At 31.2% G+C, this 14,354-nt stretch overlaps 4 protein-coding genes across 9 annotated transcripts; 1 reads left to right on the plus strand and 3 right to left on the minus strand.

Moving 5' to 3' along the window:
* Nucleotides 1-5,046: 5,046 nt before the first annotated feature.
* Nucleotides 5,047-7,610, plus strand: LOC149883556 (uncharacterized). Of its 5 annotated transcripts, XM_090097948.1 has the most exons (6): nucleotides 5,047-5,525; nucleotides 6,120-6,148; nucleotides 6,477-6,590; nucleotides 6,682-6,866; nucleotides 7,237-7,336; nucleotides 7,446-7,608. In XM_090097948.1, the coding sequence occupies exons 3-6, from the start codon at nucleotides 6,497-6,499 to the stop codon at nucleotides 7,568-7,570; spliced, it is 504 nt and encodes a 167-aa protein (XP_089954074.1). In that variant the 5' UTR covers nucleotides 5,047-5,525; nucleotides 6,120-6,148; nucleotides 6,477-6,496; the 3' UTR covers nucleotides 7,571-7,608. The 5 variants fall into 5 exon arrangements, 3 of the variants coding, with proteins under 3 accessions (XP_089954074.1, XP_089954075.1, XP_089954076.1); XM_090097949.1 differs by lacking the exons at nucleotides 5,047-5,525; nucleotides 6,120-6,148 and adding an exon at nucleotides 6,268-6,372; XM_090097950.1 differs by lacking the exons at nucleotides 5,047-5,525; nucleotides 6,120-6,148 and having other exon boundaries at nucleotides 6,278-6,590; nucleotides 6,682-6,854; nucleotides 7,446-7,610.
* A 1,513-nt stretch (nucleotides 7,611-9,123) lies between these two features.
* On the minus strand, nucleotides 9,124-11,293 carry LOC149883557 (uncharacterized). Of its 2 annotated transcripts, XM_090098442.1 has the most exons (9): nucleotides 11,094-11,293; nucleotides 10,868-10,951; nucleotides 10,633-10,725; nucleotides 10,341-10,409; nucleotides 10,118-10,234; nucleotides 9,854-10,026; nucleotides 9,689-9,753; nucleotides 9,376-9,473; nucleotides 9,124-9,266 (listed from the first exon to the last, which is right to left on the minus strand). In XM_090098442.1, exons 2-9 carry the CDS (start codon nucleotides 10,920-10,922, stop codon nucleotides 9,151-9,153), a joined length of 786 nt encoding a protein of 261 aa, XP_089954568.1. In that variant the 5' UTR covers nucleotides 10,923-10,951; nucleotides 11,094-11,293; the 3' UTR covers nucleotides 9,124-9,150. The 2 variants fall into 2 exon arrangements, with proteins under 2 accessions (XP_089954568.1, XP_089954569.1); XM_090098443.1 differs by lacking the exon at nucleotides 10,341-10,409 and having other exon boundaries at nucleotides 11,094-11,226.
* Nucleotides 11,294-12,065: 772 nt separating this feature from the next.
* On the minus strand, nucleotides 12,066-13,555 carry LOC149883558 (uncharacterized). Its single transcript, XM_090098441.1, has one exon. The coding sequence runs from the start codon at nucleotides 13,078-13,080 to the stop codon at nucleotides 12,166-12,168; it is 915 nt and encodes a 304-aa protein (XP_089954567.1). The 5' UTR covers nucleotides 13,081-13,555; the 3' UTR covers nucleotides 12,066-12,165.
* A 134-nt stretch (nucleotides 13,556-13,689) lies between these two features.
* LOC149883559 (uncharacterized) lies at nucleotides 13,690-14,079 on the minus strand. Its single transcript, XM_090098444.1, has one exon. It carries the CDS (start codon nucleotides 14,077-14,079, stop codon nucleotides 13,690-13,692), a length of 390 nt encoding a protein of 129 aa, XP_089954570.1.
* Nucleotides 14,080-14,354: the final 275 nt, after the last annotated feature.

Here is a 14,354-nt window from a genome sequence, read left to right on the forward strand (position 1 = left end):
CAGCAAGCAAGCATCAACTTCCGATACTAGGGAAAGTTGAATTATCAGTTAAAGCTCCAACAACCTGTTGCAAGATCTGGTTCCACGTAACTTCTGTTCCTGGACTAAATCTTATTGGCCGATCGGGTATTCGACTACTTGATCTTTCAGTTGATGAAAAGATTAAGAAATCATCCAAGAGTACTGTTGCTAAGGTCTTTGAGCATCTCAAACCTGACACAGATCTCCAACAAAGGTGCAGAATTCTATGTTCTGAGTTTCCAGACCTGTTTAAACCAGAATTGGGTTGTTTGAAAGACTTTGAACTTGAAATAAAATTCAAGCCTGACTACAAGCCTATCTTCTGCCGTCCAAGACCTGTACCTTTCGCTATTCAAGAAGATCTGGTTGACGCTTACGAAGCTGGTATCAAGCATGGTGTTTGGAAACGTACTCAATTCAACGACGAAGGTACACCTGTGGTTCCTATTCAAAAGACCGCGCTTCCGGGACAAACAAAACGAAAGATTCGAATTTGTGGCGACTATTCAGTCTCCATTAATACTCAGCTAGAACCTCATCGCTACCCAATGCCGTTGCCAGAAGACCTGTTGCGTAAACTGCGTGGCGGTTATGGATACACAAAAATTGACCTGGCTGACGCTTATAATCAAATTCGTTTGGGTCCAATTTCTCAGAGACGACTGGCTCTCAGTACACATACTGGTGTACTTCTTCAGCTACGTCTTCCATTTGGAATCACTTCAGCACCGGGGTACTTTCAAGAGACAATGGATAAATTAACAAGTGATCTACCTGGTGTAGCTGTCTATCTCGATGATATTCTCGTCAGTGGCAACAACGCAGCCGATCACATTTCCAACTTGCGTGGTCTTCTACAACGACTAAGCAAAAACGGACTACGCTGTCGTCTAGAAAAATGTATTTTCGCTAGTCCTTCGATCGAATATCTTGGTCATATAATATCTTCGGAAGGTATTGCTAAAGGTAACAAAGTTGATGCTGTTTTGGCTATGCCAGTTCCTAAGGACGTTAATACGCTGCGATCTTTTCTTGGTCAAGTACAGTTTTACGGCAAATTTCTTCCTCCAAATTTGTCTATGACATTAGACCCGCTCTATCGTCTAATTAAGAAAGATGTGCCATGGCAGTGGACATCCGAACAACAGTCAGCTTTTGAAGCTGTGAAACAGTTGTTATCATCTGATTCAGTTCTTACTCACTTCGATCCTTCGAAACCGTTAGGAATGGCAACAGACGCTTCAGAAGTTGGTATTGGTGCCATATTGTTTCATCGATTAGCAGATGGCTCTGAACGTCCAATTGCAAATGTATCGAAGATTTTGACTGATTGTCAACGTCGCTACAGTCAAATTCACAAAGAAGCATTGGCAATAATTTTTGGCTTAAAAAAGTTTCATCAATTTCTTTTTGGTCGTCGTTTAACCATCGTCACTGATCATAAACCACTACTGGCCCAACAAAGGCTACTCCAGCTATGGCAGCAAATAGACTGGCTCGATGGGCTTTAATTCTTAGCCAATACAATTATGAAATCGAGTTTCGTAAGACAGCTGAACACGGCAACGCTGACGCGCTCAGTCGATTACCGGTTGACCATGATCGCATTTTCGATGGGGAGGAAAGTAGTGAAGAAAATTTAATGATTTGTGCGGTGAAAACCGTTAGTCGTCAAATCAATATGCATGATCCGAATATCTTGGTCCGCGAGTCGAGCAAAGATCTTGTCATCGCTGCAGTTATTCGCAATGTTCGAGATGGTTGGGTCGAATCCGACAATAATGACGAGATACGGGAATTCCAAAAACTTTCCGAAGCTCTCTCAGTTTCAGGCAAATGCTTGTTCTATGGTCCACGTGTTGTCGTCCCCAAAACTCTTCAAGATCAAGTCTTGAAGATACTGCACCTAGGTCATTTCGGCATTCAACGAATGAAACAACTCGCACGATCTGCCGTATATTGGCCAGGCATTGATTCAGCTATCACTAATCTAGCACACCAGTGTACTACCTGTGCGGAAAATCAGAACCTTCCATCAAAACCAGCAGTCCATCCATGGATGCTACCAGAACGCCCTTGGAGTCGTCTACATCTTGATCATGCAATCAATTTCATGGGTACTAATTGGCTTATCATGATTAATGCTCTATCTAAATATCCATGTATTCATCCTACGTCTTCTATTAGTGCCAAATCTACCATTGATTTACTGGAAGAAGATTTTGCACACTTCGGTTATCCACATGCTCTAGTTACCGATAACTATTCCTCATTCACTTCTCAGGAATTTCTAGAATGGTGTAATAGTCGAGGTATTGTCCTGCTCAAAGGTGCTCCATATCACCCCGCCACAAATGGTGCTGCCGAACGACTAGTTCAAACTTTCAAAAAAGCCATGAAGAAATCAAACCTACCTCCTAAGAATGCTCTTCAGGAATTTCTCATGGTCTACCGCCGAACTCCTTTAGCAAATGGATCGTCCCCTAGCGAATTACTCAATGGCAGACAAATTCGGGCGCAAATCGATCTGCTTTTGCCATCCCCTGTTCATTTACAACAATCAAAGCAATCTATGGACTCTTCCAAAGTTGTAAAATATTCAGTGGGAGACTTGGTTTATGCCAGATATTTTAGCTCAAGTAATGATTACAACTCAAAATGGATTACGGCTATTGTCACTGAAGTATGCGGTCCTCGATCTGTCATAGTGGAGACAGAGCCTGATGGTCTAGTCTGGCATCGTCATATTGAACAACTCAGGCATCGCTACAACTCCGGGGAGGTGGAGGAGTCAATAATAGTACAGCCCGATTTGTTGTCGTGTGAGCCGACTGGTCAAGATAAAAAAAAAACAAAAAACAAGTCAAAACAAGACGATCTAGTAGATGCCTATCAAAGAATAATCAAAACGCTTGCTCTCCGTAAAACCAAGCTGGCGAGGAGATGTTACGGTCCATTCTAGAACTTTCTAGATACAACAGAACATTCGAGAATCTTCCATAGAACCCTCTAGATATATAATAACGTTCCAGAATGTTCTGTATCTTTCTAGGAACTTTCTATTTTACTATAAATATTAAGTTTGTGATATTATTGTATTGTATTGGTATTACTGAATCAAAAATAAAAGCTTTACAAAAATCGAACTTTTCTTTGGATCTGTTAAGAAACATAACAAGCTATACTTTTTTTAGTCATTTTAAATTTATCCTTACAGGTCTATTTTATCATTCACAGACTTTGTTTACACGAAAAAAGTTCCCAAGTTTACAAATGTTCATCTTGAAAAAATGATAAAATCTGTTCGTGCCGACAAATTATTTTCTTTATCTTGGTGTAATTTGTTTAGTTATTTGTCAACACGTGAAGTAGTTACTTTATCATGAACAGTCTTATTAAACAAATGCTATAAAAGTTTAAAATAATACAAAAAGTTAAACTGTAATAAGTTGCACGTCCACTCTTATACATCCGTGCTTTAATTCCTTCCTTAATTGGGTTTTTAATTACGTCTTTATATCCATTTACGGAAGAATGACAAGAATTGTGTGGTTTAAAGTTATCCGGTCTGACAATAAAATCAGTTGAACACACTGTTAAAGTTAGAACTTTTCTCTGTGATTCTCCAGCAAGATCATTTTTAAAATGGACTGTTGTTCATACTGGATATTATTCTTGTGAAAGGGTGCATTATCAAAGGCTCTTTGGAAGGAAGAGTAGTAATGATGTTTAAAATAGTTTAATGAAAAACAAGAATTTTGCAAGCGAACAGATTACGATTTTAGTTGCCAGTCGTATAAGTAACATCAAAAGTATAGTATCCTCGAATTTAGAAGTTATATTGTTTGCTGATGATAAATTTCAACATGGATAGACAAAGAGGTGGATAGAGAAATTTTAAAGAAACCCACCTTTATAAATGTATAATTGGTAAGCGTCTTCTAACGCTGCTTTCCAAAAAAACAATGATTTTCTTGACCTATTATTGCTTCATTAATTTTCTCTTTTTAGGTGTTTTTTTACGTGTTAAATAAGATAATATTAAGACGTTTTAGTTAAGACGACTTATACCCCATTCGCACCAAAAATAAAACTTGTTTTAATCGTGGTTATTTAAACTTGTGACGCATTTTTTCCGTTCACACTGCTTTTTAAAACCTTGTTTCAAAGAAAAGAGTTTAAAAAAGCGGTAGCTAAATAAAACACCGTTTTAAAAGCGAGTGTTATTAAAACTCGGTTTTTTTGGTGTGAATGGGGTATTACTGTGTTTCATTTGAGAGCAGTTTAAGATAACTTTAAGACGACTTAAGTTAGGCAACTTTAAGACATTTTAAATAAGACGACTTACTGTGTTTCATTTGAGACCAGTTTAAGCCGTCATTAATGCGTGTTAAATAAGACAACTTTAAGACATTTTAAATAAGATGACTTACTGTGTTTCATTTAAGACCAGTTTAAGACAACTTTAAGATGTCTTAAATAAGACAACTTTAAGACGACTTACTGTGTTTCATTTGAGACCAGTTTAAGACATCTTTAAGACTAATTTCAAGACGTCTTCAATTTGCCTTTAAGACGACTTGTTGTTGGGTGGGTAAGTTCCCAGCGTGCACAGACGTCAAAGGGACGTCCTATGGACGTTTTAATTAGGTCGCGACGTCTCCGACCATATTATGACGTCTCAAAGACGTCATCACAGGACGTCTTTGTTAAGACGTCCTAGTGACGTCTTTGAGACGTCTTTAAAAACTTGTAAATTTACACGTAACTGAGTTAGTGCATTAATGCGCTAATCTTATTGAGTTAGCGCATTAATGCGCTAACTCAATTGAAAGTGTCCGCTCGAGCTGGTCGTTATTTAATTTTCGTTTTTTTGGGGGTTATTTATCTTTTAAGTAATTTTCTAATTTTTTACATGATTCGGAGTATTTTAAAACTTGATTAACCTAGTTATTATTAATTAACTTAATTCAGTTAAATACGTTTTATATAATTTTAATGTTTATCTTAATAATGATCTATTTAGATAATGAAAATTTATATACGCAAACTATCTAAGACTCTGGCGAAGAAACCATGAAACCTAGTTGGAAGTTCTTAATTATTGTCACGACTCTTGTGAAGAGACCATTTTATTGGATTCACCATCCGATAAAGAAGTTGAAATAGTTGAAGAAGAAGTTGAAATAGTTAAAAGAAGACTGGATATAAATGGCGAGGTTTCACCCTCATCTTCAATTTTTAGCGATGTAAATAGCATTTATATCTCAGAAAACGATCATGTGCACAATAAAGATAACTTGGCCTCTGAACTTTCATCTTGGGCATGTGAACATCACCTTACAATGGCAGGAACAAATCATATCTTGTAATATTAAGAAACCATGGTCACAAAGAGTTGCCTAAAGATTCAAGAACCTTATGAAGCACACTAAGAAAAGTTCCTCTAAAACAAAAATGTGGTGGTGATTATTTTTACATAGGTTTCAAAAGTTCAATAAAAAGTAAGTTAGAAGAGTTTTCATCTCATGATATTATTTCTTTGAAGACAATTAATCTATTGATTAACGTAGATGGTATACCAATGTTCAAATCATCAAACACACAACTTTCTATAATATTTCTTAAATTTTTAACAACATAGTTTAAAAAATAATTTCATTGCAATTAATTTTTTTTTTGTTATATAATATTATGTAGTATAAATAAATAATAGTTGATAATAAGTGCATGATGATTTTCAAATTACTTTAATGCTATTTTTATGAAAGAATGTTAATAACTAATTTTTTTAAATTCATATTTTTATTTTTTAGAGTTTTAAATTTTTTTAATGATTAATGGCGAGCTTTTAATGAATAATGGAGAGCTTTTCAATAAATACTAATTTGTTTAATTTAATTTTTAATTAACTCTCCAAACATCATTTTCTGTATAAATTTTATTTAGTTTTTCTTTTAAGTATAACAATCCTTTCCTGTTATATCTAACATCTATTTTTTAATTACAATAATAAAGTAATTGACAAATAGTTAAAATTTATCTGTCTGATTTTTTACTGGTATAAAAATGCATTTTTAAATAATCTTTTCACTCAGTTTTGAAGATATTGGTTCACTTAGGAAAAGTAAGCTTCATTTTAATTTATTAATAAATTTAAAAAGTCATTTACACACACACACACACACACACACACACACACACACACACACATATATATATATATATATATATATATATATATATATATATATATATACATATATACATACATATATTTAGTGCATGAAATAGTCGATATACCAATTCCTTCGATAAAATTATTGAAAAGAAAACTAAGTCATACTGCTGGTTAGTACTACATGCTTTTGTGTACTATCAAGGAAAGTGTAGCTTTTGGGGACCTGATGTCCCTATTTTTTTTTAAGTTTACTTTTTATATCTTTTTTTTAAAGAATTAAATATACCGAATGTTATGGATTCCTCTTCTTCAAGCAGACCATTGCAGCCCGAAACTGCAAAAGATTTAGCAGGTAGTTGCAAAAGGATGTATCCTTTACCAGATGCAGGTAAAGTTGCTTGTTTCCATTTCATGTTTTCTTTTGTGGGTTTGTAATATCAGTAAAATTTTATTTAAGTTATTGTTTTTTTACTTTTTAGAGTTTCAGAGAAAAGTTATGCTTCAACTTGCTGAAATAAAGAACTTGTTGATAGATAGAACTGCACATTTCTCTAATGATGCAGAAGAAATTTTTAAACAGTGCAAAAGTTCAGACGAACTTATTGTTTTAGAAAAAACAATTGCTGACGGGGATATTCAATACAATACTTTTGTATGCTTGAATGTAATTATTTACTCGTTTATGTTATTGTCTTAGTTTTCTTTTTTAATTGTCTTAAATTGTTCCTATCATATTATCTATTTGTTTTCGGTAAAACAGTTATCATCAGTTGGCGGTAAAAATCCAGCTAATGCAATAAAAAATATTCTACTCACATTAGTTACCAGCATAAGTTTTTTTTGACTCTAATTCGAATACATATTTTTCAGAAGATAGATTATCGTTTTCTTTTGTTTTCCATATAAAGAAAAATTTTTATATAAGAAAAATTCAAAATAGGATAAATATTTATCCTATTTTGAATTTTTCTAACAAATATCTAAGATATAAATATTCTAAGCACTGCTAGTGAAATATATTTTTGCATATTTAGACTGACAACAGACAATTTTTTTTGTCAGGATACAGCATGAATGGTTTAAATAAAAAGAAATTATTTAAAGAGCTTGTAAATCTATGTAATGCAACCACCGGTATCGATCTTAGCTTATTATTGTATTCAATTAACTTATGTTTAAAAATTTTTCTTTTTTTTCTGATGCACTGATTTTGTTGATGAATTTTTCTTATTCTTTTTAATAGATGCTGTTTTAAAGTCTTATAAAAGCAGAAGCAATGCAACTTATTGGGACAATAATAAAACACTCTACCGAACGATTGAAGAGAAAATCCTAATATTAATTGACAATGATTATATTCTAATATAATTAAATGTTGTACTTTTTTAATTTATAATCCTTCATAAATTTGTAATTCTTTATGTCTCTCTATGTCTCTCTATGACTAGATAGAATCATATCAAATTCGATTGCTATATGCAATTTGTTAAATAAAGGGCTTGGAAAAATATCAAAGACTTCCTAAAGACTTTCTCTTGAGAAAGTCTTTACGTCTGTACATCTTTACATAGATTCTTAGAATCTATGTAAAGGTGATAAGTAATCTTAGAGTCTGTACATCTATTGATGGATGTACAGACTATACTAATAGATGTACATCTAATTAAGACGTCTGAAAAAGACGTCTTTAAGACGTCTGAAAAAGACGTCCTCAAGACTTTCACCTGAGACCGAATAAGGACGTCTTACAGACGAGAAATCGGACGTCTTATAGACGTCCTTAGGACGTCATTGTGCACGCTGGGTTATCTTAACACGTATTAAAGACGGCTTAAACTGGTCTCAAATGAAACACTGTAAGTCGTCTTAACTAAAACGTCTTAGTATTATCTTATTTAACACGTACTAATGACGGCTTAAAAAGACGTGTGTGTGTGTGTGTGTGTATATATATATATGTATGTATGTATATTACACACGTCTTTTTAAGCCGTCGTTAATAGATGTTAAATATGACAATATGACAACTTTAAGACGTTTTAAATAAGACGAATTACAGTGTTTCATTTGAGACTAGTTTAAGACATCTTTAATACCAATTTCAAGTCGTCTTAAATTTGTCTTTAAGACGACTTGTTGTTGGGTGGGAAACGTCCATGATTAAAGACATCTTAAACTGGCCATTCCGAAAGACGTCTTGTTAAGATATCTTACGGACGTCTTAAACTGGTTATTCTAACAGATTTCTTGTTAAGATAAGTTAAAAACGTCTTAAACTGGTTATTCTGAAAGACATCTTAAACTGGTTATTCCAAAAGACGTCATAAACTGATTGTTGCAACAGACGTCTTGTTCAGATGTGTTGAAGATGTCTTAAAATGGTTATTCCGAAAAGACGTCTTGTTAAGATATCTTACGGACATCTTAAACTGCCCAGCGTGCACAATGACGTCCTAAGGACGTCTATAAGACGTCTGATTTCTCGTCTGTAAGACGTCCTTATTCGGTCTCAGGTGAAAGTCTTGAGGACGTCTTGAAAACGTCTTTTTCAGACGTCCTTAAGACGTCTGAAAAAGACCTCCTATAAACGTCTTTTTACGTCTGTACATCTAATTAGATGTACATCTACTAGTAAAGTCTGTACATCTATTAATAGATGTACATCTATTAATAGATGTACAGACTCTAAGATTACTTATCACCTTTACATAGATTCTAAGTATCTATGTAAAGATGTACAGACGTAAAGACTTTCTCAAGAGAAAGTCTTTAGAAAGTCTTTGATATTTTTCCAAGCCCTTTACTTAACAAATTGCATATAGCAATCGAATTTGATATGATTCTATCTAATCATAGAGAGACATAGAGAGACATAAAGAATTACAAATTTATAAAGGATTATAAATTTAAAAAATACAACATTTAATTATATTAGAATTTAATCATTGTCAATTAATATTGGAGGATTTTCTCTTCAATCGTTCGGAAGAATGTTTTATTATTGTCCCAATAAGGTGCATTGCTTCTGCTTTTGTCACGTTTTTATAAGACTTTAAAACAGCATCTATTAAATAGAATAAGAAAAAACTCATCAACAAAATCAGTGCATCAAAAAAAATAAAAAATTTTTAAACATGAGTTAATTGAATACAATAATAAGCTAAGATCGATACCGGTGATTGCATTACATAGATTTACAAGCTCTTTAAATATTTTCTTTTTCTTTAAACCATTCATGCTGTATTCTGACAAAACATCGTCTGTTGTTAGTCTAAATATGCAAAAATATATTTCACTAGCAGTGCTTAGAAATTTTATATCTTAGATATTTATTAAAAAAATTCAAAATAGGATAAATATTTATCCTATTTTGAACTTTTCTTATATAAAATTTTTTTTTTATAAAAACAAAAGAAAACGAATATCTTTCTTCTGAAAAATATGGATTAGAATTAGCGTCAAAAAAAACTTATGCTGGTAACTTACGTGAGTAGAATATTTTTTATTGCATTAGCTGGATTTTTACCGCCAACTGATGATAAATGTTTTACCTAAAACAAATAGATAATAATATGATAAACAATTTATGACAATTAAAAAAAAAAACTAAGACAATAATATAAATGAGTAAATAATTATATTCAAGCATACAAAAGTACTGTATTGAATATCCCCGTCAGCAATTGTTTTTTCTAAAATAATAAGTTCGTCTGAACTTTTACACTGTTTAAAAATTTCTTCTGCATCATTAGAGAAATGTGCAGTTCTATCTATCAACAAGTTCTTTATTTCAGCAAGTTGAAACATAACTTTTCTCTGAAACTCTAAAAAGTAAAAAAACAATAATTTAAATAAAACTTTACTGATATTACAAACCAACAAAAGAAAACATGAAATGGAAACAAGCAACTTTACCTGCATCTGGTAAAGGATACATCCTTTTGCAACTACCTGCTAAATCTTTTGTAGTTTCGGGCTGCAATGGTCTGCTTGAAGAAGAGGAATCCATAACATTCGGTATGATATTTAATTCTTTAAAAAAAACAATATAAAAAGTAAACTTAAAAAAAAACTAGGGACATCAGGTCCCCAAAAGCTTTACTTTCCTTGATAGTACACAAAAGCATATAGTACTAACCAGCAGTATGACTTAGTTTTCTTTTTAATGAGTTTATCGAAGGAATTGGTAGATCGACTATTTCATGCACTAAATATATATATATATATATATATATATATATATATATATATATATATATATATATATATATATATATATATATATATATATATATATATATCTATATATATATATATATATATTGTTGCACTTTAATTAAAGTATCATGAAAATATTCTTGCACTTAAGTGCAAGAATATTTTTATGAATCCTAATGTACTTTAATAAATCTCAAATGAATAATTCTCACCAGATTTGCTTCTTTTAGTATTTGACTTTGTTTTGTTTTCCATTGACTTTGTAAAAGGTCTAGGTAGGTCAATTTTTTGTGTTATCTTATTTGCTAAATAAAATAAAACAAAATCAGTGAAAAATAGGATAAAGAATAAATATCTTTTATTTCAATAATAAATATATAAAAAATAGTTTTGCTGTTAAATGAAAACTGTGACATAAGCTTTAAACTGTTTTAAGCTTTATGTTACCTGTTGCTTGACTCATTACAGGCTCAGCATCACTGTCATGTTCAGTAGTAGACATTTCTACATCTTTGCACCATTCATAGTCATCTAATGATAATGATAAAATTACAATTGATTTACTATTTTTGAAATTAGCTACATTTATGTTAAACTGTGAAATAACTACAAAGCAATGGCTTTAATTATTCAAAATAGTTAGGAAGTCTTATTTACTAGTAAACTATCCTACCTGCAGTGAATTTAACTTTGACTAACTTATATGAAGGCCAGGTTTCATCTAACTCATCAAAGTTCTTAGCACTTCGTTCTACATACGCACCTTCAGGCCAAAATACTCTGTCATCTTTTATCCAATGACTAGGTACAACAGCATCTACCACTTTTTTGTTTTTCTCCACAAGAGAAACCAAAGAATAAGATATTTTGATTAGAAATCTAAAATATAAAGACAATCATATTTCAATATGATAAATTATTAAATAAAAATAAAATAACTCAAAAAGCAATAATTTATTTACATAAATAAATTAAGAATTACAATTGATTAAAATGAAAAGATAAATGACTTTTTAAATTTATTAATAAATTAAAATGAAGCTTACTTTTCCTAAAAGAACCAATATCTTCAAAGCTGAGTGAAAAGATTATTTAAAAATGCATTTTTATACCAGTAAAAAATCAGACAGATAAATTTTAACTATTTGTCAATTACTTTATTATTGTAATTAAAAAATAGATGTTAGATATAACAGGAAATGATTGTTATACTTAAAAGAAAAATTATATAAAATTTATACAGAAAATGATGCTTGTAGACTTAATTAAAAGTTAAATTAAACAAATTAGTATTTATTGAAAAGCTCTCCATTATTCATTAAAAGCTCACAATTAATCATTAAAAAAATTTAAAATTCTAAAGAAGAAATATGAATTTAAAATAATTAGCAATTAACATTCTTTCATAAAAACAGCATTAAAGTAATTTGAAAATCATCATGCACTTACTATCAACTATTATTTTTTTATACAACATAATATTATATAACAAAAAAAAAAAATTACAATGAAATTATTTTTTAAACTATGTTGTTAAAAATTATAGAGATATTATATATAACTATTTTAAAAGTTATAATAAAACATAATGATAATAAAAATAATAAAAATTAAAAAAACATATATTTATCATAAAAATAACTAATTTTTAACGCAATAATTTATTTAATAAATGTGCACATTTTTTATTTTATACAAGAAAGCAAAGTTAACTTAAATTCTTTAAAATCACATACATAGTTGGCTTACCACATCACATCATTAAGTAAAGTACATAGAACAACCCCATCATTGACTGGTAGACATGCAACCTTTCTTTTAATATCTACCTTATTTACAGTTTTTCTTTTGCCAATGTTAGACTTACATAAAAAATAAATTCCGACCATCTTTGAATCAAATGGATCAGGAAAGTAATTTCTTAATAGACTCTTGTGGAACATTTTACAAATAAAAGTAGTCATATCTAAAATACTTGTAATAAAAACAATTTTTCCGGAATGGAGAAGAAAACAATTGTCTCTTTCATTTGTAGAAATTTTGGTCTTGATATCCTTTGAAAAGTTTATTGAATTATTTATTTCAAACTCATGAATACGTTTCACAACTTGAGATATAGGATTATTTGCTTGACGAATAAACCTTTTTAACGACTTTAAATAATTTTCAAAAGGAAAGCAAGAAATTTGATCTAAATTACATCCAAAGTTTGAAACATCGTTATGCAAGTGAATAAGACAGTGTACATTATATGAACAAAAAGAATCGCTATACAACTCCCTACTACTTGCAACAAAATAGACCAGTAATTTATGAGCATATTCCAAATAGTCATTTCTGTAATCTTGATTTTCCTCAAGCATAATTCTTATTGCAACAGATAAAGATAAAAAATTAATATAAATTGGTGAACTAACAGTTCCTTTAAGGGCTATTATTCCAGTATATGTCAAGAACTGTCTAAACTCAGTTGCCTTCCATCTTCGTAGATCGCTTAGCCCACGTGGCTGGCGTGCAAATTCTGAAGGCATTTTTCCATAATGCAATAAAATAGTGTCAGAGACTACATTTAACTGATTAGATGATATGCGACAACAACGAGGGCCTTCTTTTAAGTATAGAAGCAATCTTTTAACAACTCCTAAGCAAACTAAATGCATATAGTCCAAACAAAAATCTTTAATGCATTGAACACTGGAGTGGATTAAAGGACTAACAAGTAACTGATGTCCTGTATAAGCTATCTGCTTAAAATCCTGGTCTATTCTTGGTTCACAGTCAAGATCATGAAAAACTATTCGATTTTCTATATTTACTCCATGAACTTTACATCTTTCACATGCATCATAACCAGTATGACCCTTAATTCCCTTTAAAAACTGACGTGCTGGAGCATCACAAATAAATCCTTTAATATTTACATGAAATTTTTTGCCATTATAGTGTAAACCAAAAACCTCCAAATTACGATACTCGTCTAAAAAATCTTTTAAAAATTCCTCACAACTGTCAGGTTTGGAACTACCACAGTAAAGAGCTACAAAAAATGGACCTGCAAGTTGAAACGATGCAAGAATAGGCCAAAGTTGAGTGTTTGATGATTTGAACAATGGTATACCATCTACGTTAATCAATAGATTAATTGTCTTCAAAGAAATAATATCATGAGATGAAAACTCTTCTAACTTACTTTTTATTGAACTTTTTAAACCTATGTAAAAATAATCACCACCACATTTTTGTTTTAGAGGAACTTTTCTTGGTGTGCTTTATAAGGTTCTTGAACCTTTAGGCAATTCTTTGTGACCATGATTTCTTAATATAAGCAAGATATGATTTGTTGCTGCCATTGTAAGGTGATGTTCACATGCCCAAGATGAAAGTTCAGAGGCCAAGTTATCTTTATTGTGTACATCACCGTTTTCTGAGATATAAATGCTATTTACATCGCTAAAAATGGAAGATGAGGGTGAAACCTCGCCATTTAAATCCAGTCTTCCTTTAACTATTTCAACTTCTTCAACTATTTCAACTTCTTCTTTATCGGATGGTGAATCCAATAAAATGGTCTCTTCACAAGAGTCGTGACAATAATTAAGAACTTCCAACTGGGTTTCATAGTTTCTTCGCCAGAGTCTTAAATAGTTTGCGTTAGACATTTCAGATATAAATTTTTATTATCTAAATAGATCATTATTAAAATAAACATTAAACTTATATAAGACTTATTTAACTGATTAAGTTAATTAATAATAACTAGGTTAATCAAGTTTTAAAATACTCCGAAAAATGTAAAAAATTAGAATATAATTTGGTCGGAGACGTCGCGACCTAATTAAGACGTCCATAGGACGTCTCTTTGACGTCTGTGCACGCTGGGTGGTTGTTCCGACAGACGTCTTGTTCAGATGTCTTACGGACGTCTTAAACTAGT

The sequence above is a fragment of the Hydra viridissima genome, unplaced genomic scaffold, assembly GCF_058129835.1.
Source record: "Hydra viridissima isolate aposymbiotic clone 2 unplaced genomic scaffold, HvirCarnegie_v1 scaffold_9, whole genome shotgun sequence".
Taxonomy (NCBI): Eukaryota; Metazoa; Cnidaria; class Hydrozoa; order Anthoathecata; family Hydridae; genus Hydra; species Hydra viridissima.

Coding starts and splice junctions, on each gene's coding strand:
- LOC149883559 (XM_090098444.1), bottom strand. CDS start 14,079: ATGTCTAACGCAAACTATTTAAGACTCTGGCGAAGAAACTATGAAACC.
- LOC149883557 (XM_090098442.1), bottom strand. CDS start 10,922: ATGTCTACTACTGAACATGACAGTGATGCTGAGCCTGTAATGAGTCAA. Junction 10,235..10,340: donor AAAACTAAGTCATACTGCTG/GTTAGTACTATA, acceptor TTTTTTTTAAAG/AATTAAATATCATACCGAAT. Junction 10,027..10,117: donor GTATCCTTTACCAGATGCAG/GTAAAGTTGCTT, acceptor TTTACTTTTTAG/AGTTTCAGAGAAAAGTTATG.
- LOC149883556 (XM_090097948.1), top strand. CDS start 6,497: ATGGATTCCTCTTCTTCAAGCAGACCATTGCAGCCCGAAACTGCAAAA. Junction 6,591..6,681: donor GTATCCTTTACCAGATGCAG/GTAAAGTTGCTT, acceptor TTTACTTTTTAG/AGTTTCAGAGAAAAGTTATG. Junction 6,867..7,236: donor ATACTTTTGTATGCTTGAAT/GTAATTATTTAC, acceptor TTGCATATTTAG/ACTGACAACAGACAATTTTT.
- LOC149883558 (XM_090098441.1), bottom strand. CDS start 13,080: ATGCATTTAGTTTGCTTAGGAGTTGTTAAAAGATTGCTTCTATACTTA.